The 27,235-nt window shown below is 33.5% G+C and overlaps 1 protein-coding gene, 1 long non-coding RNA gene and 1 other non-coding gene across 3 annotated transcripts; 1 reads left to right on the top strand and 2 right to left on the bottom strand.

The window, feature by feature from the left end:
* Window positions 1–7,239: 7,239 nt before the first annotated feature.
* On the top strand, window positions 7,240–7,346 carry LOC112998056 (small nucleolar RNA R71). The gene has a single exon (XR_003263078.1). It is a non-coding gene; the product is annotated as a small nucleolar RNA R71 (small nucleolar RNA).
* A 4,281-nt stretch (window positions 7,347–11,627) lies between these two features.
* LOC102664221 (uncharacterized) lies at window positions 11,628–16,971 on the bottom strand. Its single transcript, XR_001388073.3, has 5 exons — window positions 16,841–16,971; window positions 16,635–16,731; window positions 15,480–15,561; window positions 12,038–12,630; window positions 11,628–11,956 (listed from the first exon to the last, which is right to left on the bottom strand). It is a non-coding gene; the product is annotated as an uncharacterized lncRNA (long non-coding RNA).
* Window positions 16,972–26,017: 9,046 nt separating this feature from the next.
* On the bottom strand, window positions 26,018–26,965 carry DIR22 (dirigent protein 22). The gene has a single exon (NM_001353801.1). It carries the CDS (start codon window positions 26,766–26,768, stop codon window positions 26,202–26,204), a length of 567 nt encoding a protein of 188 aa, NP_001340730.1. The 5' UTR covers window positions 26,769–26,965; the 3' UTR covers window positions 26,018–26,201.
* Window positions 26,966–27,235: the final 270 nt, after the last annotated feature.

Below are 27,235 nucleotides of genomic sequence, written 5' to 3'. Positions count from 1 at the left end.
ACAACTAATCAAGCACTAACCATGCATGGATTAATAGCAACAAATACAGAGTAATTGGTGAAGGGGAAAAGCTAATCAGTATTCAATAGTAATAACAAGACCTCAAAGAGAGCTCTGCTTGATCCTCAAGAGAAAACAACGCTGGAGACTTAGCCTTCCATTAATCAGCAGAAAACGAAATTGTAGATTAAAGCATAAACGAAATTGCAGAAAACGAATTTTATTCTACGTGAACAGTGTGCATGAACAGTAAAAATTGGAATTCTAAAATCCTAGAATTATTCTCCTCTTCCAAAAAACAAAAAAACTCCTAAAACTAAAACCTTGGTGCTGTTATATAGGTTCTCAGCCCCAAAGCTTACAAATCTGTTTTAAGTCCAAGCCCATAAATAAAATAAAATCTGGACAAGATAAGATAAGATTTGATAAAATAAAATCTAGATGAAATAAAATCTAGATAAGATAAGATAAGATTGGATGAAATAATATCTAGATGAGATAAAATCTGGATAAGATAAGATTTGATAAAATAAATTTGTCTGCTCTCTTCAAGTCCAAGCCCAATTCCATATTCAAGCCCAATTGTTTATAATTCTCCTGAAATTAAATTAAAAACAAAAAATTAGTATAGTAGGTCCAAATGATAAAACTGCATAATTAATTTGACAATTAAGGCTAATCAGTAATTAAAATGGTGACAAAAAAGGTTAAGAAATAGGAGAAAATGATGACACATCAAATCCCCCCACACTTAGCCTTTTGCACTCCTGGGCAAAATCAAAAAGCAAAGCAAGGAACAAATCCAGAGACATTAAAGAGAAACAAACAGACACAAAAATAATTACATATTTCTCAATGAATCTAAAGGAATGAAAAGAATGGGTAACATCCAACATGTAAAGAGTTAAAGAATCAAGGTTGTCATGAAAATTATCCAAGCATCTCAAACATGGCAAGATAGTCAATCAGCTCAAGAATGAAAAGTGATAAAGCCTCACAAGATATGCACTTTATCTCTCAAGTGTCTAGGCTACTGTTTACTCTCAGAGCACCCATGAAAACAAACACCACATAGACTTGGCAAAACTCTAAAATTGACAACCACATCACAAACACATGCATGCAAGGATCAAAAGGTCTTTTAAGGTTGTAATGGGGGCAAGGACAAGGTAGAGGAAAGTATGGGATAGTAGCTAAAACCCAAAGGAATAAAGGAGCAATGGGGAATAAGTGGGAAGTAAGAAAAAGTAGTAAACCCCAAAACCAAAATTACAAATTAAGCTTTAAAAAGTAAACCCAAAAAAAAAATCAACCAAGTCCTCAAACCAATCCAAGTCTTCAAACTAAGACCTCATTTATTCAATTTCATTCATTTTCTTTTTTTTTTGTATTTTTTTTTAATGTGAACAGTAGCAATTGAAACCATTTGAAAAATAAAGCAACAATTAGGCAATATATGTATATACATCAAGCATGGCCAAAATACATCATCAAGCATGGCCAACAAAAACATATCATCCAATGAAACATACCCCCCCCCCCCCCCCCCTCACACTTATTCCCAAAACAATTCCAAAGCTCCAAAATTCCTTAAGGGTAGGGTGAAATCATGGTTTTTCACTTAAGGCTTGTAATGAGCTTCAAAACAAAGAAAGGGGAACATAGGCTCAAAGGGGCTATCCAAGGAATTAATTCAAGGTAGGCTCATTTGGCTAGAGGCTTATAAGAACAAAATGCCTAAATCATCTCCCAACATGCATGTGAAGCAAGAAGTATCAACAAGAGTCAAGCCAAGGCTATTGTGCAAGCAATCAATGGGGCAAAACACACCGAATAAAATAGATGATGATGGCTCAAATTCTCACCAAGGGTAAATTTATCACTTTCAATTCGAACTTTCAAAACTAGCTTGACATGTAGAGAAAAACAAGGGTTTCAATTCACAAAATGCCAAGAAACTCCTATTTCAAAAACAATTACCCATTACCTGTACATAACCCAAAATTCAAAGAGAAACATGCAATGTTGTACACAAAACATAAAACCAAAATAACAAAATTAACCTAGAAAAACCTAATAAAATTAAACTAGAATACCCAACAAAATTAAAGAACAATCTGCCCCCCTCCCCTCCCACACTTAAACAACACATTGTCCTCAATGTAGCACAATCATAAGATCAAGAGCAATCAAAACAATCAATAAAATTGGACAAGTGCAATAAAAGTAAAGAAGGAGACAGGAAAAAAAAACTCCCTAAGTCATGGCGGAAGAGAAGTAGGGTGAAGTAAGGAGGTCTCCTCCACCACTACATCCACTAAAAAGGGATTTGTGAGGAATGGTTTCAGTCGGTGTCTATTGACCTTGAAGCTTTTATCTGTGGATTCACTTTTGATCACAACTGTACCATAAGGAAAAACATTAGTCACCACAAAAGGACCAATCCACTTTGACCTCAACTTACCACTCGTGAGTCCAAGCCTAGAGTTATACAATAAAACTTTCTGTCCAACCACGAAGTCCTTCTTAGCGATCAAACTATCAAGGAACTTCTTGGTCTTCTCCTTGTAGAATTTGGAATTCTCATAGGCTTCTAAACGGATCTCATCTAACTCACTTAGTTGTAACTTCCTTTCCTTTCCAGCTTGATCAATAGAGAAGTTGCAGGTCTTTACAGCCCAGTAAGCTTTGTGCTCTATCTCTACAGGAAGATGACATGCCTTGCCAAAGACAACTCGATAAGGAGACATTCCTGTGGGTGCTTTGTAGGCAGTCATGTGCGCCCAAAGAGCATCATCTAGCCTGGTGCTCCAATCCTTTATGTTCGGCTGCACAATCTTCTCCAAGATCCTTTTTATCTCCCTGTTTGAAATCTCAGCCTGCCCATTAGTTTGGGAGTGGTATGGTGTGGAAATTCTGTGCACGACCCCATACTTTTTGAGCAAGGCATACATGGATCTGTTACAAAAATGGGTGCCTTGATCACTAACGATGGCTCTAGGGACTCTAAACCTGCAAAACAAATTAGATCTAACAAAATCCACAACGACCTTAGCATCGTTAGTTCTTGTGGGTTTGGCTTCCACCCATTTTGAAACATAATCAACAACAAGGAGAATATAAACAAAACCAAAAGAGACAGGGAAAGGCCCCATAAAATCTATACCCCATACATCAAACACCTCACAGAATAACATGGGTTGTTGAGGCATTTGCTGTCTCCATGAAGGTGAGCCACCTGCTCTCTGACAAGGCTCATAAGTGCTACAGATTCTCCACGCATCCTTGAAGATGGTGGGCCAATAGAAACTACAGTCAAGCACCTTGCGAGTTGTCCTATGTATGCCAAGATGGCCACCAGGTGCGAAAGAATGACAGAATTGCAGGACCGAGTCAATCTCGTGGTTTGGAATGCTTCTCCTAATAACCTGGTCACTACATAACTTCCACAAATAGGGGTCATCCCAAATATAATGCTTACCATTGCTCTTAATTTTATCGTTTTGAGCTTTAGATGCTAAGGGAGGAAAAACAGAAGCAACCAAATAATTCAAAATATTAGCAAACCAGGGAGTGGGGAAGGAATCAGAAATACTATAAAGAATGTACAAATGGTCATCTGGAAAATCATTCCGAATGGGTGAGTCCTTAGACGCACGCTCAATCCTACTTAGATGGTCAGCCATGAGGTTTTGTGCACCGCTCCGATCACGGATTTCCAAATCAAACTCTTGGAGCCAAAACATCCACCTGATCAATCTTGGCTTTGATGTAGCCTTCTTCAATAGGTACTTTAGAGTTGCATGGCTAGTATAAACAATAACACGAGTACCAAGCAAATATGAACGAAATTTTTCAAGAGCAAAAACTATTGCTAATAGCTCATTCTCTGTGGTAGTGTAATTTGCTTGAGCAGCATCCAAAGTTTTGGAAGTGTAGTAGATCACCCAGGCAGCTTATCAATCTTTTGAGCAAGGACAGCCCCCAATGCGTAATTGGATGCATCGCACATTAGCTCAAATGGGGCTGTCCAATCAGGTGCCTGAATGATAGGGGTGGTAGTCACCGCACGCTTGAGGCAATCAAAAGCCTCTTTGCATTGGTCATCAAAATCAAACTCCACCTTCTTTTGCAGCAGATTGGATAGTGGAATGGCCACTTTGCTAAAATCCTTAATAAAGCGCCTATAAAACCCTGCATGACCAAGAAAGGAACGAACCTCTCGCACGCAAGAGGGGTAAGGCAATTGTGAAATAACATCTATTTTGTAGGGTCTACCTCTATGCCCCTACTGGAAATGATATGCCCTAAAACTATACCTTGTTCTACCTTGTTCAATGCATCTACTAAGAACTCTATCCAGACTATCCAAACATGTATCAAAAGAGGATGCATAAACAGTAAAATCATCCATAAACACCTCTATGCAACTCTCTAAAAAGTCACTAAAAATGCTAGGCATACACCGCTGGAAGGTGCCAGGGGCATTGCATAGGCCAAAGGGCATCCTCCTATAGGCAAAAGTGCCAAAGGGACAGGTGAATGTGGTCTTTTCTTGATCCTCGGGAGCAATATGAATTTGTAAACAACCAGAAAAACCATCAAGAAAACAGTAATGAGACTTACCTGCCAAGCGCTCAAGCATTTGATCAATGAATGGCAGGGGAAAATGATCTTTTCTGGTTACCTGGTTCAGCCTCCTATAATCAATGCATACTCGCCAGTTGTTCTGCATTCTTGTGGGGATAAGCTCATCCATTTCATTCTTAATTACTGTGAGGCTTGTCTTCTTAGGAACCACTTGGACTGGACTCATCCACTGGCTATCAGAAATGGGGTAGATGATTCCAACTTGTAAGAGCTTGGTCACTTCCTTTTTCACCACATCTAGATTGAAGGGGTTGAGTCGCCATTGTGGCTGTCTCACTGGCTTAGCTCCATCCTCTAAAAGTATCCTATGCATGCAGGTAGATGGGCTAATACCAGGAATGTCTGCTAAAGTCCATCTATTGGCTTTCTTGTGCTTCTTGAGAACTAGCAACAACTTCTTCTCTTGCTCAGCAGCAAGGGAGGCAGAGATGATCACTGGAAATTTTTCCTTGTCTTCCAAGTAAGCGTATTTAAGGGTTGCTGGTAAGGGCTTCAACTCTGGTGTGGGTGGTGGCTGAACAGTGGGAGGAACCAAGGTAGGAGAAGAAGAAGGTTCCTCAGCCTGTACCTCATAAAGCAAGTCAGAAGTATATGTACTTCCTGCAACATGGTTAGTGCATTCTGACTCTAAAAAATCAACATCAAGAGGTACAACACCCAGAAAATCAGAACCAGACTCAAATTCAGATTCATTCTCAACATAAAAATCAGATACAGGATCAAATTCAAACTCAGATTCAGATTCAATGCATAAGGAATGACAAGTATGTAGATCAGATAAAAATGGATGTTTTCTACAATGAAGAACATAATCAAAATCAAACATATAATCATCAACAATCTGATCAATTATCTCAGCACGAAAAACAAAATGATCCTCAGATGGATGTTTCATGGCATCAAGAATGTTAAAATGAACAACAATATCACCAAATTCCATAGACAATGTGCCAACATAAACATCTATCTTGGTTTGGACTGTTTTCATAAATGGCCTGCCTAAAATAATTGGAATTGAACCATGGGAAAATCCCTCTTCCATATTAAGAACATAAAAATCAACAGGAAAAATAAGTTCACCAACCCAAACCAGCACATCCTCTATGAAATTTGCGGGGAAAGCAACACTTATATTTTCCAAATGAATCACCACAGTTGTAGATTGCAAAGGTCCAAGAGATAAAGAATTGAAAATGGACAGAGGCATGACACTAACTGATGCTCCTAGATCTAGCATGGCATTCTCAAATTTATTGTTCCCAATAATGCAAGGTATACAGAAAGTACCTAGGTCCTTACATTTCTCAGGAATGTGAGGAACAAATTTACCTATCAATGTTAATACATTTCTGCCCATGCTAATCCTTTCATTGCCTTTGAGCTTCCTTTTATGGGTGCACAGCTCCTTTAGAAACTTGGCATATCTTGGAATCTGCTTGATGGCATCTAGAAGAGGTATGTTCACCTCTACTTTCCTGAAGGTCTCCAAGATCTCCTTTTCCGCTTCTTCCATATTTTTGTTTGGAATTGCTCTAGGTGGGAATGGAATAGGGATAGGAGGCTGCTGTAAGTTAGAATTACTAGAAGAAGGTCCTCCTACATGAAAATTTTTGTTAGGAAGCTTCTCTTTTGTGCAACTATCTCATCCTCTTTTTCAGGTGTAGAATGAAGCTTAACAGGTTCAAGTGCAGGTGCTGCTACTGATGGAGGCACTTGAATTTGGTTACCAAATCTCAAGTTGATGGCACTCACATTTTTCGGATTCTGTACAGTTTGTGAAGGCAATTTGTCAGAATTTTAGGACTGAGCTTGGTTCAACTGAGTAGCCATCTGCCCCATCTGATTTGTCAGACTCTGAATGGAGGCTCTTGTCTCTTGCTAAAATTGCATATTCTGGATGGTCATTTGCCTCACTAACTCTTCTAAGAAGGTTGAGGAGGAGCCTCAGTTGCTTGTTGTCTTTGTTGTGACTACTGTTGTTGCTGCATTGGAGGAGGAACATAAGACTTGCTTGGACCAGCAACATTCTGGAAAGGAGCGACAGACTGTTGTTATTGTGGAGGACTTGCCCATCTTAGATTTGGATGATTCCTCCAACCTGGATTGTATCTATTGCTTGAAAGGTCATAATTATTCTGTTGTTGTTGGTTTTGCTGCTGAGGGGGTCTATTATAAATGTTTGCAGCATAAGCTTCAGATTGCTCATTGACTCCAGATTGCTGCAAAGAAGGACAAAGATCTGTATGGTGATCTGCAAAAGAACATAGACCACAGACTCTTGCAACAGGTGCAGATTTCTGATTTATGGCAAGCTGAGTTACTAGGTTGACCAAGGCATCAAGTTTTCCCTCAAGCTTTTTATTTTCAGCAGATGAAGATGAATCCGTGGCCACCTCATGGACTCCTCTAAGGACAATAGCATCATTTCTTGCACTGAATTGTTGGGAGTTGGAAGCCATCTTCTCAATCAAATTCCTAGCCTCAGCAGGGGTTATATCACCAAGAGCTCCACCACTGGTAGCATCAATCATACTCCTCTCCATGTTGCTAAGCCCCTCATAGAAATATTGAAGAAGAAGTTGCTTAGAAATCTGGTGGTGAGGACAGCTTGCACACAATTTCTTGAATCTTTCCCAATATTCATACAAGCTCTCTCCACTAAGTTGCCTAATGCCTGAAATGTCTTTTCTGATGGCAGTGGTCCTAGATGCAGGGAAGAATTTCTCCAAGAACACCCTCTTAAGGTCATCCCAGCTGAAAATGGACCTGGGAGCAAGGTAGTATAGCCAATCTTTTGCCACTCCCTCCAGAGAATGAGGAAAAGCCTTTAGAAAGATATGATCTTCTTAGACATTAGGGGGCTTCATGGTGGAACAAACAATATGGAACTCCTTAAGATATGATCTTCTTAGACATTAGGGGGCTTCATTGGGTAGCAAATGTATTAGTCCAGTCTTGAGAACATATGGAACACCCTAATCAGGATATTGAATGCACAAGCTTTCATAAGTGAAATCAGGTGCAACCATCTCCCTAAGAGTCCTCTCATGAGGTGGAGGTTGAGCCATGTTCTCAGTATGAAAGTTAGTAGTGGAATGTTCAAAATCAGAATATTCAGAATCACCCTCAACGGAATGCATAGAATGACCAGGATGCACACTATGCCTCACTAATCTATGAAAGGTTCTATCTATTTCAGGATCAAAGGGTTGTAAATCACCTGGATTTCCCTTAGTCATGCACTATATGCAACAAATAATGTGTTTCTCAACAAGCACCTAACAAGGGGGTAAAACTACAGCTATACTCAAAGAATATCAAAATGAGCTGAAATTTTGTGAGGAGCACCCTAAAATCATGAAAAGATTGCAAAAAAAAATTTCAAACAAAAATTCAAAGTCTAACTATGAAAACTACCTAAGCAAAGTTTAGAAAAATAGGACAATAATACTTGAAAAATAAGAAATACTTAGTAAATGGCTGATTTTTGGAGCTTGGGAGACCCCAACCTGCTAAAGAAGGATAACATAGTATGGGAAATTTTTTTCTACCCCAAATGCATATATAATAATAGTCATTCTAATACCTGGAGCAAAAGTTATGGCTGTTTTAAGTTTTGTTAAAAACAAGTTCCCAAAATTTTTGTCTCTCTCAAATACTGCCACACCAAGTGCTCCTGATATTTTTCACACAAAATATGGATCAATAGAAGCTACCACACAAAAAATCATCCAAAAATAACAACTCTAACTATCAAAACAAAAATCGCTAATCAAATTGCAAAATCAGTCGCTAATCATTGTTCAGCACCGTTCACAGCAAAACACAAAGTTGAATCAGTCGCTAAAAACATTCACTAAACAGGGAATGCAACTGAAATGCAAAACAGAACGCTACACAAAATAAGATAACTAAACACTATTATGAACCTTTGGCCCACTGCTCCCCGGCAACGATGCCAAATTTGATCGAGGCCATACCTGAATCAAATAAACATTAAAAATGCAGTATCTAGGAAGTGATCCTAAGTCGTCTCCCAACGAGCAATGGTCAACCAAACGTTCATTACAAATAATAATAAGATAGGAGTGAATAGGCAATTTAGTCCCTGAGATTGTACCCATTTTGCATATTAGTCCCTAACTTAATATTAAATTCAAAATAGTCCCTATCTTTGCAAAAGTGTTGCAAAATAGTCCTTCCGTTAAATTTTAAAGTAACGCCGTTAATGAGGTCAATTTTAGTGCCACTTGGACTATCCAACGTGGCACTAAAAGATGACGTGGCATGACACATGGACGTGCCTCTTAAAAGATGCCACGTCATTTGATGATAACAAAACAAGTAAATAGGCAATTTAGTCCCTGACTTTGTACCCCTATTGCATATTAGTCCCTAACTTAATAAAAATTCAAAATAGTCCCTATCTTTTGTATAAGTATTGCAAAATAGTCCTTTCGTTAAATTTTAAAGTAATGTTGTTAGTGAGGTCAATTTTAGTGCCACATCATTTGATGATGATAGAATGAGTGGCTTCTTCAAATTTGATGGTTCTGAACCAATTGAGGCATATATACGAAAAAGAACCCAAACACACTTGCACAAATAAAAAGAACCAAATATCTACAGCAACAACCTTATCTCTGTAGCCGTCAACACCAATGGGCGAGGTCTGCATAACCATTCTCTTTTCCTTTTTTCTTTCTTCAATTACCATCAATATATCATTCTGGGTTCTGATTTTTTTTTGTGTGTTTTGAATAGGAAGAGAAGAAACCAGAGGAAAACAAAGTGGAGGAGAAAAAAGCAAATGAAGAAGAAAAGAAAGAAGAAGAGAAAAAACCAGAGGAATCAAAAGATGACAAGGAATCCAAGGAGGAATCTGCGCCGCCAGAAATCATGCTAGGCACAACCTTTGCAATGCATGGACACTTTAAGCACGATTTCCGGCATCTTTTAAGTTAGGTACTATTTTGCAACACTTATGCAAAAGATAGGGACTATTTTGAATTTTTCATTAAGTTAGGGACTAATATGCAATAGGGGTACAAAATCAGGGACTAAATTGCTTATTTACTCGTTTTGTTATCATCAAATGACGTGGCATCTTTTAGGAGGCACGTCCACGTGTTATGCCACGTCATCCTTTAGTGTCACGTTGGATAGTCCACGTGGCACTAAAATTGACCTCACTAACGGCGTTACTTTAAAATTTAACGGAAGGACTATTTTGCAACACTTTTGCAAAGATAGGGACTATTTTGAATTTAATATTAAGTTAGGGACTAATATGAAAAATGGGTACAATCTCAGGGACTAAATTGCCTATTCACTCAATAAAATAGTAATGAATTGGGGGGGGGGGGGTTGTTTGTTTTTGTAATTTAAACAGGAAGCAAATTTTAATTAGAAAATAATAGAATTAAAACATGTTGTTTTCCCTTGATTCACACGCAAGTCTCTTATCCTAGGTTACGAGGATTTATCCCTAACCAGTTCAACCACTTAATCCAACCCTAAATTAAATTACTAGGTGAAAATTAACATAAGGCTGTCATTATGTGATTAAGCAGCACATACACCAATTAATCATGAACGAAACTGATCATTAAGCATGAACGTAAATTAAGCGCAGAGACAACTAATCAAGCACTAAGCATGCATGGATTAATAACAACAAATACAGAGTAATTGGTGAAGGGGAAAAACTGATCAGTATTCAATAGTAATAACAAAACCTCAAAGAGAGTTGTGCTTAATCCTCAAGAGAAAATAACGTTGGAGACTTAGCCTTCCATTAATCAGCAGAAAACGAAATTATAGATTGAAGTAGAAACGAAATTGCAGAAAACAAATTTTATTCTACGTGAATAGTGTGCATGAACAGTAAAAACTGGAATTCTAAAATCCTAGAATTAGTTTCCTCTTCCAAAAAACGAAAAAAAAATCCTAAAACTAAAACCTTGGTGCTGTTATATAGATTCTCAGCCCCAAAGCTTACAAATCTGTTTTAAGTCCAAGCCCATAAATAAAATAAAATCTGGACAAGATAAGATAAGATTTGATAAAATAAAATCTAGATGAAATAAAATCTAGATAAGATAAGATAAGATTGGATGAAATAATATCTAGATGAGATAAAATCTGGATAAGATAAGATTTGATAAAATAAAATTGTCTGCTCTCTTCAAGTCCAAGCCCAATTTCGGATTCAAGCCCAATTGCTTATAATTCTCCTGAAATTAAATTAAAAACACAAAATTAGTCTAATAGGCCCAAATGATAAAATTGCACAATTAATTTGACAATTAAGGCTAATCAGTAATTAAAATGGTGACAAAAAGGGTTAAGAAATAGGAGAAAATGATAATACATCACCAACACCCAACTCTAATAGAAGTGGTAATATATGTTGAAGTGAAGGGCAAATGTGCAGTGAACCAATTCTAGGAAGCTGATTACTAAAGAAAACAAAGACAGACTTAAGGTTAACAAATAGAATCAAGTTCAACAAATTTGACATGATTCTTATTTGTTCTTGATATATAGTCTCAATGGTCCAGTACAGATTCTATCATTCTATAGTTATTTATCTCCATCCCCTTATAGTTATATCATTATATGAAAACCGTGCAGCTTGAGACCAATGGGATTGTTCTATAATATAAAAACCTATCTCATGCAAACAACGAGAGAGAGAAACTCACTTGGTATATTAGGAATCATCAGGTTTTTCTTTGCTAACAATGAGAGAGAGAAAGAGAGAGAGAGAGAGGTAAACCACTAAACTAGTAACAAATCAAGTTAAAAGTAAAATAGCATAGGTAACTAAGGAGTTAGCAACAAATTTCACTTCTCTTATTTTCTGCATTTACTTGTTCCATCTTAAAAATCATAACATCAAAATTACTTATTCTTTACACATAAAGAGTTTAAACTTTTAACTACTATATATTATATGGATATAAATTTCCTCAACAAGAAATATCCCAATTGCTAAGCCATAAAGAAAATAAATGTTTGCCTCAATAAATAGATGATCTACTGCTTCTACTCTAGAGTGAGCTGGCAAATACATATATTGTGTTTTACAATGATGCTTCAGTAGAACAAAGACATCAAAATCAGAAAATTAAGAATGAAAAAAATATAGGCTTACCGTTTCCCCAGGTTCAAGAACATTTGCAATGCGCCTCTTCATGATTCCAATATCTTTAGAGGAAAGGTCTGGGGGGCTCTCATCTTCATCATTTGTTGCTACAGCAGCATATTATGGATCAACTTCAACATTATCAAGCCACGCATCCTATAAGGCTCCTTAATTTATTAATAGAACTCAAATGAAATAGTCACAAATCAAAAATGAAAAACAATATAAATCCCTCACCTTAATCTCGTTCTCTCTTATATATTCAACAAAATTTCCTGTAGCATCAAAATAACCTTCTTCCCTTTCTTTCTCTATGTTGAAAGGCTCAATTTGAATTCCATCATCAACAAAATTGTCATTATCCTACCACATGATATCACCTATCGCTGCCTACTGCCAACCTATCCTTTATGTGGACCCAATAATAGATCATTGCGCCAATACCTTTACTATAAAAATTGCTGCCGATTTAGGAATGAATCACGCTACAAAAATACATTTGAACAACAACCAACATATGACAAGATTTACCAGGCATACAATTGACGCTACTAGAATCTATAAAAAAAAAAGCATCCAACAGAAATGATAAAGATTAATTTAATGACTGAAAGGTTCATCCGAGTCCATAAGTAAGGACAAACTTCAAAACAAACCTCATATGCCACTTGGTTTACCTCTTTCTCTCTCTCTCTCTCAAGGAGGCAGGAATTGAACCAGCAAGGTTGTTATGAGAAAGAGAAACTCACTTGGTTTTGTAGCAGTAGGTAAACAAAGCCGAAGGTATCTCCACAGTGAAGCCATTCTTGGACAAATCTACAAAGCAAATGCTAGGAAAATCACCAATGAAGTCAGGGATTGAACCAGATAAAGCATTGGAACTCAAATTAATCTTGGACAACGACTGAAGTTCACCAATGACAATACTAATTAGAGACATAATGCTGACTTGATCTTTGATGATGATATCCCCAACTCTTAAATTATGTTGGCTAATGAAACCAGGAATGTGTCCACGGCCATAAGGGATCTTTGAAAAGTGATGGTTTCTCTACTGCCAATGGACTAGCATATCTAGAATAACAAGTGATATTTGTTTCTTGTGTTGGATTGACTACCTTGTAGCTTAATTCTACATATATTTCTTCTGTTTTTAATATTTTTGTGTGAGAATGAGAATAAATGTATTTGGTTAGAATTGTGTACAAAATGAAACTGAACATCATTCAAAAACTCATAATAACAAACAATTCTAGGAATGTACAAACCAGATGGTGTCAGGAAGCAAACACAGGTAATTATGCACTGACCACTAACAACAAAAGAATAGAGTGGATGGCCAATGACGGAGAGATGCCAAAGCACAGCTCAGCAGACGACCAGAGTGAGTGAGGGCGTAAGGGAGGCCAACGAGTGGTTGACGGAGGGGAACTTGGAGAAAGCTCGAAGGAGAGAGTGTTCAAGGGAGGGACAAGAATGAGGTATGTAGTGCTTTTGGGAATGAAAACAAAGACGGTTTTATGAAAACCGTTGTCATTTTCGTTCCCCCTAATTATAGGATTGCCACTAAGACACATTCTAAGAGTTTTTGATAACCGTCTTAGAATGTGCGTCATAAAAAACATTTTTCATTCTCCTAATTACAAAATTGCCACTGCGCCATATTCTAAGACGATTCCACATAACTATTTTAGAATCAATGTCGTAGAAAAACAGTTTTCTAGTAGTGCTGGGTCAAAAACTCACAGGTGGTTGAACCATAAACATAGGTCACAATGGTTTCCATCAGGCTATTTTCATAAGCAAAATTTTCATGATGAGAAAAAAGTGTATATTTCTAATTTTGTCTAATTCTAATTAGTCTTTCCATAATACTAGCTACACCTAGCCCTTTCTACAAGAAAGGTTCAATACATCAATAGGATTTCCAAATAATTTGAAATTTGTACTTGGCTTTCTAAACTAAAAAATATATTTGTAATTGAGTCTTTAATCTTTTACAATATTTGTAATTGTTCTAAAGTTAGTAAAACCAACACAAATTGTTAATTTTTTTATAGCTAAAGGACCTAATTAAAACTTTCCAAAAGAAACTATTAATCTACTGATGTATTAAACCTATAAGAAAAGGATGATCAACATATTTATTTCTTCCTAATTATAGAAAATAGATTCATTGTCAAACATACTAATGGTTAATTTTCTTTATACTTTTAATTTAGGCTATAAAATACACAGATAGTCTTTTATGTTTTAGATTATATCCAATTTAGTTGTTTATGTTGTAAAAGGTTCAGTTTAATCCATTATATTTCTAAAAGTGAGTAAAAAAGATCCTTTCAAAATAATGATTGTTTTCAGTTTTGGGACATAACTTTGAACCTTTTTTTTTAATAATTCGAGATATAAAACTTGTTTCGTTAGATTCACTTACATTAAAACCATCACATTCAATTAATGTTTGAATAAAAAAGGTGACAAACATAGTAAAAATTATGTGAAAAATAAGTGTCATGAGTAATTGGAAAAGAATTTAATATAAGATTTTTCATTTCTTTAGTTGTTCGTTAGATTTACTTTTAATGCTATTGATTTGCACTATGTTTATTGTCTTCTTTTTTCAAACATCAGTTGGATTCTACAATTTTTATATATATGTGAATCTCATGGGACAAATTTCACGTTTCAAATTAGTTACAATACGATTTAAAACTATATCCCAAAATCGAGAATGGTCATTGTTTTGAAATTATCATTTTGACTCACTTTAAAAACATAGAGGACTAAATTAAACCTTTTAAAACATAAATGATGATAAAGTTGAATATAATCTAAAACATAAAGGACTAAAAGTGTATTTTAGCCTTAATTTATTGTGAATGCTATTAGAACAAAGGACAAATGATGCACATCACTTAGGGATGACAATGATTATAGAACCTATACTACTAGAAAATAGACTTTTAATATTGGTTGTTTTTTTACTTTTAACATTGATTTTTAACCAATGTTAAAGCCACCGACGTTAACATTATCAATGTTAATATTGGTTTTCAAAAAATTGATGTTAACATACAATACACGACAACATTTTTACAAAAACCGATGTCGTATAATAAGAAATATACAAAAAAAACTACAAAAACAACATCGGTTTTGGTTAAAACAAATGTTGTAAGGTGCATAATAACACTGGTTATGAAAAAACTGGTGTTGAATTGTGTATTTTGAAGTGTTTTCTACATCGGTTCGGAAAAAACCGATGTAGAAAATGTTTTTACTTCGATTTTTGGCAAAAACAATGTTGAATGTGCTTACGATATCGGTTTTGGCCAAAATTGATAACACTTTCTACATCGATTTTAGACCAACTGATGTTGTTTTTTGCAATTTTTTTATTGTTGTCTATTTTTACAATAAACCAACTGGAACCAATTTATAAAAAATATTAATTTTAATTAAAATATTTAAAAATATTATTTTCATTACGATATCACATTACTTACAATCTCATAATAGTAATCTAGAAACAAATTTAAATGATAGTTATCAAACTGTAAGGTATAAATATTACTCATTTTCAACTTATTCACATATATATTCTACCAAAAAATAAGTAAAAATTAGATTTTTTTTTTGTATTTTAAAAACAAACAATTGTTTTTCTTTGTTAAGTTACCAGCAATGTAGAGAATGTAGATTTGTCACAACCACTAGTGCCACACAGTAACACTATCACAAACTCTTTTCTTTCAAGGATCCTGTAACCAAAGAAAATCATCATAAATATAAAAGGGTAAGTTGCACCATATTTTGAAGAAAAAAACTTGTCATTCTACAACTAGTTAATTCTAAAAAGTAGTATTATTCAATGATAATGCAAACTAGCAATTGGATAACACTAACCGAGTTAAGCACTGGTATAGAATAGAAGACGGATAATCTCAGTGTGTATGTAATCATACATGTAGTAATACTACCATGTGTAGGGTCAAAATTTAGTAAACTATGTATTAATTATTACAATTTCCCTCAAGAGAACAAAATAAAAAAGTCAACTATTGCATTGGTTGAACATAGCTGATAAACTAAAACAATAATTTAGATCAATCTCCACCACCCCCACCCTTTTGGTTCCATTACCTTATGTTATCCTTCCAGACATTCATTAACATACCAACCATAGTCTCCAACCTAATTTACTGCATTTGTGTAGTAATCATTTTCATATCATTACCAAAGTTATCTTATAATGTCGTTATATACATTATATGTGTGTTTGGTTTATTATTTGCACACATCCCAAGTCCACTGAACGGAAAAGCTTATGAGAGGAAGGATTGAATTGAACATCCATTAGAGGGTTTCTAACTTAAATTCAAACACATTATACGTGGTTTACAGTATCAATGTGGTTCCCAATTTTTAACCGCCATTTTCTACACATGCCAAACTACTGATAAAATTTCTCCCAGGGTTAAAATCCTAACTTCAGTACTATATGCTTCTTCTAAGGAGGTAGAGAAGAAAAAAATTCAATCATGATGCTACTAATGGATTTGTAAAATTTATTTTAACAAAGCAAGATAAGTTCTCTAAAGGTCAATTGTCTCCATGAAAAAATAAGACTGTACGATATCCTAAAATGTCTAGCTACAAAGCTCTTATATATACATAGGAGAGACAAGAAATTATGAATATAAAAGCTAATAGAATAAATATAAATGTATAAATATGTATTACATAGGAAGGACAATACCAATTAATTAATAAATAAAAAGAACTCTAGTTCCAAATTAAAAATAGATAGAAAAGTTCTAAAGAACGAAATTACCTCTACAAGAGCAACAAAGGATGCCATCATCATGGCAAAGGCTTCACTTGCATCAAATGTAGGTGCTCCCCATTGAAATGGATATGGAACTCGTATCCTGCAAACACAAAATACATGTTGAATACTTCTTGATAAGTTTCATGCACTAAAATAAGTCACGCTTCATTGTTTTACAAAATAATGTAAAGGTGAAAATGAATACAAACTTGTAAAACATTGTTTGCTACTGGAGCTTCTTGTGGATGGACAAGTTCAAGGTATGATACTTCACCGGTAGCTCCCAAGATGAAAATCTCACTCTTTGCGGCATATGGTATTAATTTCTCTAAAATATCCTGAAATAAACAAAGACATAAAAGTTTTTATAAAATATATTAGCTTGTTTGAATTAGACGGTAAAAAAGTAGTTGAGAAGATAAATATTACATGTGAGAATATGATAGAATTGAGAAATATTGTTGTTGAGTCTAAAAAAAAATAGTTATTCATCCATACTATGAAATAAGATTTTTTAAGAGAAAAATTAATGGAATTACTCATGAGTTAGCAAGAATGGCTTTATTATTTCTTAACTTTTACTCTATTGATCATGTAATTTCTTATTGAAATTTTGATTTATAATGAAATGAGATAAGTATTATTTAATAAAAAAAATTAACTTAAAACAAAAATGATTTTTTATCATCAAAGTGGGTGATCCAGTCCGTTTCCATACTTGTTGTAAAAGTCATAGTAAGAGATAAATGACAGTTCAACAAATATGAATGAATTTGAGTAGTTGTTAACCAATGTATTTGTTTTCATTGATAATGTTTATGGCCTCTTCAAAGCTATTCGTTTAACGTTAAAATGTAAAAATGAAAAATTGTGTCAGCATAACATTATATTGAGCCAAAATAATAACAGATAAAATAATTCCAAATTAGAGGATGCCAAGTATGATACAAATAAAATGCACCTCCATGAGAAGAAGAACTGGTCCAAAGATCTCCTCTTCCATAGGCCATGATAGAGATATCAAGTTTAGCTTTAAGTATAAAACTCATGTGTTTTCTACTTTCTAGAATTCTTTAGTAAACATCAACAAATGGTCCAAAGATCTTTTGCACTAAGTCCGTCTTTACTTTCCTGAATTAGTCTGCTTTCCTTAATTAGTCATGCTTTTCTTAATTATTCTGCTTTCCTTAATAAGTTTGATTTTCTTAATTAGCTCACTTTCCTTAATTATTCATGTCTTCTTGAATTATCCTGCTTTTTTGGGCTTTATTTTACTCACTAAGCATCATAAATTCATTACTTTTAATATTCTCTGCACAAAAACTTAAATGATGTTAATTTAACAATTATTTGCTCAAAAAAGGAAAAATTAGGAGAGAAAAATTAAAAATTCCTATATAATTTAACCCCAAAATATACTCATAATTAGTCATTATCATAATGTGGACAAGGAGGAAAGGTCTCACCTTGCTGCTTGTTGAAGCCTTCTAGTTTTTTGTTCCTTTATTTGTTATTCTTCTTGTGTTTGCCACCTCTTGAATTTTGTGCTTTACTATGAAAAGCACCTTGTACCGCCTCCTCTTGTGTCATCATTCTTCTCTACTTCTGTGTCTGTAGAGCATTTATCAGTTCTCCCACAGTGATGATTGACAGGTCTTTTGACTCCTCCAATGTTGATATCTTTGATTCATACTTTTCGAGTACAATGAGCAGGATTTTTTGCACTATTCTTTCATCAGGAAAGTCCTTCCCAAGAAGCTTCACTCTATTTGCTTTAGTCTTTAATTGTTTTAGTCTTTTTCATGCTCTGCATCTCGAATTCTCTACCCAAGTTGAGTACTTGCATTCCTTGGTTCTTTCATAACCTTAATATTCTGATTTGAGATAATCCCAAATTTGTTTGGCAGACTTGAAGTTTACCCCTTTTTTGTCTTCCTCTCTTTGTGATTCTTCATCTGAGCCGCTGTTGGATTTAAAGGTAGTTCAGGGAGATCATAGTTTTCTTCTATTGTCCCCCAAAGATCCAATGCTTCAAGATGAGCAGTCATCCTTGCATCCCATAATTCGAACTCCTCACCATCGAAAATTGGTGGTGGACATGTTGTGTATGATATTTCTCCCTCCATTATGGTTTCTCTCAACTCACAGATCCCTCAAAGATAAGAGCTCCTGATACCAATTTGTTGTTTTTTGTTAATAACAACAGATATAAAGTATTAAAGAATGAAAGAGAACGTAAAGGAAATTAAGACTGCAAAGGTTTATATTTATTCAGATATGAAGCAACATATTTATAAACATAATAAAAAATAACAACTAACAGAGAGAGAAAATCACTAACAAGTCATGCCTAAAGAATAGGACTAAAACAATGTTATCCTATCAGTCAACATGACTTTTATTTTTCCTAAAAAAATAACATAAAAATTTGATCTACTATAGTTTGTTAGACAATTCCAACGATCACATCTTCAACAAATACAACTTTAAATCATTAAAACCAAAATTAAGAACACCCCATATTTCTTCTCAGTCTTTTCGAACCTCTACCCCTTTTTTCCTTTTTGAGCATCCTTCCTAATAAAGCAATTTTTATTTTTCTAAAGTTGAGTAGCACTTCCACTTAAAATTGCATTACATATATACACTCCAACTAAATACTTGAACTCCTTTATAATAAATCAAATCAACTCAAGGTATTACTCCTCTTGTACCTACTAAAACTTAAAATCATGCCTTTTGTGAAGCTCGTTGGTCCCACTGAAATGAATATAGGGAAGATCTTTCATCATGGCCATCAAGATGGAAATTTGACACCATTCATAGCAAAATGAAAACCACATGTAAAGCATGTTATTTAGAGGTGTATTGAGTTTTGTTTTTATCTCTTCCCTTTATAGATTTCATGATAGTATAAAGCTTCAATAATTATAGATATAAGAATCAATTATAAATCTTGTGGGATAAACTACAGGTCTATTGAGCCTGGTTGTAATGCATTTTTTAAATAAAAATATACCTTAAGAACTATGAAAGCATTGTTTTGACCCTTTAAGCCTCACCTTAAAGATCACATTTGACCCTATTATTCCAACATCAAGACCTTGTTGATTTTATTCTAGCATCAATGTCTGGTAAATATTAGCACAGGGAAGATAGTTTCTTAAGATGAGATTTTTCCAACCAAGACAACTCTGAAGTAATTTGCCAAACACAACATCCATTATGAGAAACAAATAAGAGATATGGAAATCAGTCAACAAAATGATAGACATTTCATCATGACTATCAAAACAATTGAGAAAACATAGGTTTAGAAGCAAGATATAAAGAGTTGTTTGATGAGATGTTGAAAGATGCACAGGCAAAGATAAAATAAAAGGTTTAAATAATAGAAAATTCCACTCTTAAAAATAAGAGCAGACATACATTTTTCTAAAGATTTGCAGCATTACTATTATTGTTTGGAGAATTAGGGAATGAGTTATCATCCCCTTATCCTCTCAAGAGACGATTTTGCTTCAAAGTTTCATTCATTGCCCATACAACCTTACAATAAAGAGATTTTGGGTTATCACAGTATTTCAAACAACTGGCATATCAGCACACAATTAAACAAATAAAATAACAAACAACTATAAAGTTTGGAGATTGGAATAGAAGGATGACATAGGTACATATCACAATCACACATTAGTTGGGTTACTTATTTAGCTTAAAGCAGGAACCAGACAAAGTAGTCAAGTCTCCACTCATAACAATATATCAAATTAATTCATTTTGAAGTTAGAACAAAAGCAACGATTAACTGGTCAAAGGTTTAACCTCCACTATCTCCCTCCCCTATGATTTATTTGTGTCCTTGCACATTCAATGTACTAGAACAAAGTCTCTTCCATAAAAGAGGAATTAAACATCTGAAACTAAATTTTTTTGCATTACATTCAAGTCAAATGCACCATACTACAAAAAAAGAGCATATCCCAACAAAGTAAGGTAGTGTTTGGCCTAGCTTTTTTAGGTTTCTCATCTCGTAAAAAGAAAAAGTTCTGTCAATTAGCTTCATTAGAAGCTCTATTTTAAGAGGTTTTCTAAAATTTTCTTTTGACCCAACTTATCCTTTTAAAGAAAAATAAAGAGAAGCCATACAATACAAGCCAAACCAAATATTACCAAAAAATGGCAGCCCAGTGCAAAAGGCTCCCACCATTTAAAAGTCTGCAGGTCATATGACCAAGCAACCCTCCCCCAAATTAGAGATATTGTTTCAATTGTAAGAACCCACCTACACAAGGCTCAACCTCTAACAGGATAAGATAAAATATTGAGATCACAACATGTTTCATTTACCTTTGGATTGAATAATATGAATATGAAAGTAAAGACATAGAAAGGCAACCTAAAAAAGCCACAAATGAAATGAATAAAATCCAACTCCAAATGTGGTAAAAGATGTTAACTTTGCTCCATAGATAAATCACATCCAACTTCAAATGCCAAAAAATGTCACATGTGTTTGATGTTTTGTTATGTGTATTTTTTGTGTATCCTATGCTTTTACAAATGCTAAAAAAGTGTAGGATACACAAAAAATACACATAACAACAAAATATCAAACACATGGAGCGCAAAGAAAAGGGTCATGGCATGGGAAATACATTTTTGTCACAGTCGAGGATGGAAATGTTAGCATCATACCACTGTGCGGCCATGACGATCAAGATGTTGTCAGCGATGAGGTCCTTGGACTACAGGTTGTAGCACATGCTTTGGGTGCCAATAGAGATGGTGTTGCTGACGCCGACAGTGTTGAAGTGGAAGGGAACCATGCCGGTGGTGGCGACGCCGTCACAAACGGCCTCAGAGAGGCGTAGAGACGTAGGAGGTGCATGTTGTAGGTGTTGCCCTTGTACCACACCGAGGAGACACCAACTTGCGGCTTGGCCATGTCGTCCTCAAAGAGACCCACGCCATAGAGCACGACCTGGGAAGTGACTTGCGACTTGGGCTCCATGATAGGGGAGTTGTACTTGTTGAGATTCACCAGCACCTCCGTGGGGGTCTCCATGGTGATGGAGGTGCAAACAAATAGAGAGCGAGGAGGAGAATTGGATCTAAGAGAAGTGGGAGAAAAGTGTGGACTGCATTGTGAGTGCGGATGCAATAGGGGTAGGGCCGAGGGAGGAATTTAGGATTTTCTAAAACTGAGGGAGAAAGAGATTAAAAAGAAGATAAAAATAAGGAGTGAGAGAGAGCCAATTCGCATTCACTTTGAAGACATTGTATTCTCACATTCTGCGTCGATTTTTCAAGAACCGATGTCATAATGTGTTTTTAAAGAAAACTGTCTTTAAAAATTTGAATTATTTACAAAAATGTTAATGTTTTACTTACGACATCGATTTTTGTAAAATCGTTATAAAACCAGTGTCGTAGAAGATAATTTTTGTAGTTGTGTTAATTCAAAAAAGAAGTTGTTCAAGGATGGATCATGTTCCTTAATTCAACAAAAGAATTTCTTATTTGTTATAAGATTATGTTTTGTAAAAAGAATATTTGATTAGGATTTTAACAATTGTGATGCTTTATTATTATGATTATGCAGTTTTATTATTATGATTATGCTGTTTAAAAGATCTTTGAATAATATTTTTATTTAATTATTATTACATTTTTAATCAATATGATTTATTTATTAACTTTTTATATTAATTAAAATGCGAGTAACAAATATATGTATGAATATTTTTAGATATTCAACCGGGAACAACACGTATATTCAAGTACCTATGTGGGCCGGGTATAGGTACTACCTATGTGGGTATGGATCTAAGTATATACTTTTTTTAAAGCACGGTACGTGAACGAGTATTATAATATTATGTCTGATCCGTACTCATTATCATTTCTACCATGAACTGTTTTGATTTAACAAATAAGTAGTCTTAGAACAAGCTAACCTTTTTTATGTATATACTTAAAGTATAACCTTTTTTTACAAGAAGTTTTGAAATCAAACGCACATCAGACAAAGCCATTTGTCTTATGATCAGCCGAAGTACTTGCATTTTTACATATGAACTAGTCAATTAGCCATGTATATGCACATGTTGTTCCGCATCGCTTTGTTATTTTTTTTTAATACTAAAATTATACTTAGATTAAAAAGTAAAATATGTCAAAAAATATAAAAATTATAATAAAAAGCATAGAAAATCAAACTACTTTTTGGTGAATAAAAGGAGTTATGAATATCTCTATTTTATTTTTTTTTCACTTAACACCTGACTACGGGATACATCTTGTTTCATGTATTTATCTTGTTGTTATCTTCTTTTTTTCAGTTCTTAAAATTCTCATTTTGTACCTGTTTAAGCGATATGCCAACAATAAAGGATTACTAGAGCCATATAATTGGACCAATAATTTATTTATTAAAAAATGAATGAAAATGACTTATAAATTTTGATAATTTTATCCTCTCCAACTATAATTTAACAAATGAATAATATGTGCATAAACTATATTGTTATTTAATTACAAAATTATCATATATGATAAATTTATTAATTTTTATAATAATTATTTTGTAAGTTATACTGAAAAAAATTTATGATTGATTAATGATATAAAAACTTTGATAAGAAATCAAACTTTTGAATAAACTTTCATATAAAACTTCTTATACTACTAAAACTGTTGTATCTATTATTATATTTAGTCTTTGTATTTGGATAAAGAGGTCATCTTGTGGCATTAAAAGGTCCCATGGTATTAGAAGGTCCTAGCAAACTATACTCTTTTATATACTTTATATATTCTTTTAGAATGAATGAAAAATGACTTATAAACTACTAAAATTGTTGTATCTATTATTATATTATATTTAGTCTATAGGTTTGGATAAAGAGGTCATCCCGTGGTACTTGGTATTAGAAGGTCTGGTGTTGTTAGAAGGTCTCAACAAACTATACTATTTTATATATTCTTTTAAAATGAATGAAAATGACTTATAAACTAAAATTGTTATATCTACTATTATATTTCGTCTCTAAGTTAGGATAAGGAGACTATCCTGTGGTATTAGAAGGTCTCAACAAACTATACTCTTTTATATATTTATATATCTTTTAAAATGAATGAAAATGACTTATAAACTACTAAAACGGTTATATATGTTATATAAAATTTCTTATACTACTAAAATTATTGTATCTATTATTATATTTATTTTTGGGTTTGGATAAGGAGGTCATCCCATGGTATTAGAAGGTCTGAGCAAATTATACTCTTTTATATATTTATATATTCTTTTAAAATGAATAAAAATGACCTATAAACTACTAAATTGTTATATTTATTATATAAAATTTCTTATACTACTAAAACATCTATTATTATATTTTGTTTTTGAGTTTGGATAAGAAAGTCATCTCGTGATATTAGTCCCGTAATATTAGAAGGTCTCAACAAATTATACTCTTTTATATATTAATGACTTGTAAACTGATAATTTTATCCTCTCTAACTATAATTTAATAGATGAATAATATGTGTACAAATTATATTATTATTTAATCATAAAGTTATCATAAATATGATAAATTTATTAAATTTTATAATAATTATTTTGTAAGTTATACTAAAAAAAGATTTCAATTGACTAATGATATAAATTCTTTTATAAAAATTAAACTTTTAAATAAATTTTAATATAAAATTTTTTATATTATTAAAAATTGTTGTATCTATTATTCTATTTTAAAACAAAATTAAGCATAATTTTTATTCAATATATTTTAAAAGCGAAAAAATTGATAGAGTGCAGAGTGTTTGTAAGGAAAAAGAGAGTGTGGTGTGGAGACTGCATAGAGACGGCAAAGAGTAGATTATGACAGAAGAAGTAAAAAGAAGGGTTGGTTTCGCCTTATAACAGAAGAAGCATTCAATGCGACAATATAAAAGTGCCTCATCATCATTACTCATATATTTCCAAATACCAGAGCCACATCCCCAAAGAAAGCTTTAGTTAGACAAATCCAATACAACATTACTGTACCATATCATCTCTCTTTCTTGATACTTGTTTGATTTAGAAATACAAATAAAAAATAAAAGATGAAAAATACTTTTTTATGGAAATTTTCATTTTATCCTTCATAAGTAACATGTGTCTATTTTGATCATTTTACCGACCTATTCTTTTATATATGAAATATTTTTTTATCAAAATTTTTATTTTATCCCTTGTTCAAGTCACTGTCCATAATATAGAATATTTATTTTAATCATTTCACGGGTCTATTCTTTTATATATGTACATATATAGATATATGTTTGTTGTATAGCCTGACTTAAACATGCCATATATGTATGAAGCATATAATATAATCTGTTATGATTCCAAGATCTTCACAAGAAAGATAAAAAAAAAGTCAACAAAAGCTAACTACGTCTCCAAAGGTGTGCCTGATTTTGGGAAAAGTATGAAGACTTTTTGTTTCAAAGAATATTTGGATTCTTTACTTGAAGAGATGTGTGTAAAAGTTATTTGAATTTAAGGCAGAAGTGACTGAAAAAATAATATTTGTAATTTTGTATATGTTAAAGTATAACTCGATATTTTATAAAAAATTGAGTGTAATCTATCTAAAGATGAATTAATATAAAATTATATTATGTTTTATTTTATTGTTTTTATCATATTTAATTGGCCTTGTATTTCAAACAATTTTATTTATCTTGTTTCTACAAGACCACAATTGATATCTTTCTACATCGATTCAAAACTTGAATCAATTTAGAAAGTTAAAGTTTCACTTTTTATTTCAGCTACATTTATATCAATTTATGAATATAATCAATGTAGAGAGCTTCAATTAACTTATATAGAAAGTCCCAACTCAATTCTTGTTCACTCCTAAACATAATTATTATTTATAATTAATAAAAAGTAGAAAAAATAATTTAAAATAACAATAAAATTCTCAGTAAAATTTAGTTTAAATAATCTTTTGATTCTTATAAAATAAGATGTTTTTTTAATTCTTTAATTAATTTTTTTGTTTTAATCTTGGTAGATTTTTTTTTAGTTATTAACCGATGAGATAATAATGATGTTCGTAATCCATTAACTTTATTTCATCCCTAAAATGAAGACAAAAATCTTTAAATTAATGATTAAAATGAAGAGTGCAAAAGGTTATTTAAGTCAAAATTTCCAAATTTAGTGAATTGAGTCAGAAGAAGTTGAACATCCACTTCAATTTTGGAGTATATAGGTAGAGGAAAGAAAAAGATGAGAAGTAAAAGAATTAAAAAGAAAAGAGAGAAACTGAAACGTATAATAAGTAATGGGATGAAAACAAAAAAAAGAGCAAGAGATAAAGCAGGGAGAATACGAAAGTGAAAATGAATGGATAATATTTATCATGATCAAACTTAATTTGCCCAAAGATGACTTTATTCCATGACACCACATGCCCTCAAAAGAGGAAACTTATGTAGAAACTAGGTGAGACAGACCAAAGCGATAACGCATCAACATGAAAAAAACACATTCAATAATCATCAATAGTAAATATACACGTCGAACTGAACCGTGTTATTCCTTGTTTGGGGATCAAAACTTAGCGTCCTAGACTCAACATACCCAGTGGCAAATTTGAAGACCCCACTACCACCAACAATGGGCAGCTCCCTCACCTTCTCCGAGAGGGGGCTCCTCCCCGTGAACGTGATGGTGCTGCCGTTGTACTTCCCTTGGGTCAACGCGAAGTTGTAAATCAGTAACAGGTCAAACTGCGTTTGTGACGTGGAGGCAAACAAGCCCTCGGCTTTTCCGACAACCTTGGAGTACACCTCAGGTCCCACGGTTAAAGGGGTGTCAAAGATTCCAACGGAGCCGAAGGTTGTGGTTGCGTTGTATTTGGGGAGTGAGGGAATGATTCTAACCGATGTGGGGTTTTCTCCGCTGAAGACTTCGTGCCAGTAGAACCTGAAGTGGCTTAGGGTTTTCTTGTGGTGTATGCCTATGGACTTTGGGTCTAGTGTTCCCACGAAGCCTGTGTATTCTGCTGAGATGGTGAGGGCATAGGTGGAGAGGAGAAGGAGGGATTTGAGGAAGTGGGAAGCCATGGTTTAGGTGGGTGTCAATTAGAGGAAGTGGATTGGGTGATGAAAGTGGTAAATTAATGCAAGAATTTATAAGGTGGGGGAAGCATCGAAGTAGGTGAATTTGGGTTTGAGCATCTCTTGCTATGAGAGATTCAACCTAACCAACACCTTTGCTGGGAGAGTTGATTGGAGACGTTATACTATGATAATGTTTTGAAGTTTGAATGAATGATACTACTCGATTATAGTTTCTTTTTTATTTTTATTATGAAGTTATCTATACAAAGTATTTGATTATTTTTGTTGGAGCATAAATATGATGAAGTCTTACAAGTGAAAAAATATAAGTGAAAAGAATATCCATAAATTTAAATATTAATATTTTGAGTTAAAGTATAATATAAAGTTTTTTATGTAATTGTTTATTACTCATTAGTATAAATTTTTTCGCCCAGAATTTTCATTAGATTTTTATTAGAATTTAATGT

Source organism: Glycine max, chromosome 1 (assembly GCF_000004515.6).
Source record: "Glycine max cultivar Williams 82 chromosome 1, Glycine_max_v4.0, whole genome shotgun sequence".
Taxonomy (NCBI): Eukaryota; Viridiplantae; Streptophyta; class Magnoliopsida; order Fabales; family Fabaceae; genus Glycine; species Glycine max.
This window is presented reverse-complemented; position numbering and strand designations above follow the sequence as displayed.

What these genes read in the sequence shown, in the direction of transcription:
- DIR22 (NM_001353801.1), bottom strand. Translation starts at nt 26,768, where the DNA reads ATGGCTTCCCACTTCCTCAAATCCCTCCTTCTCCTCTCCACCTATGCC.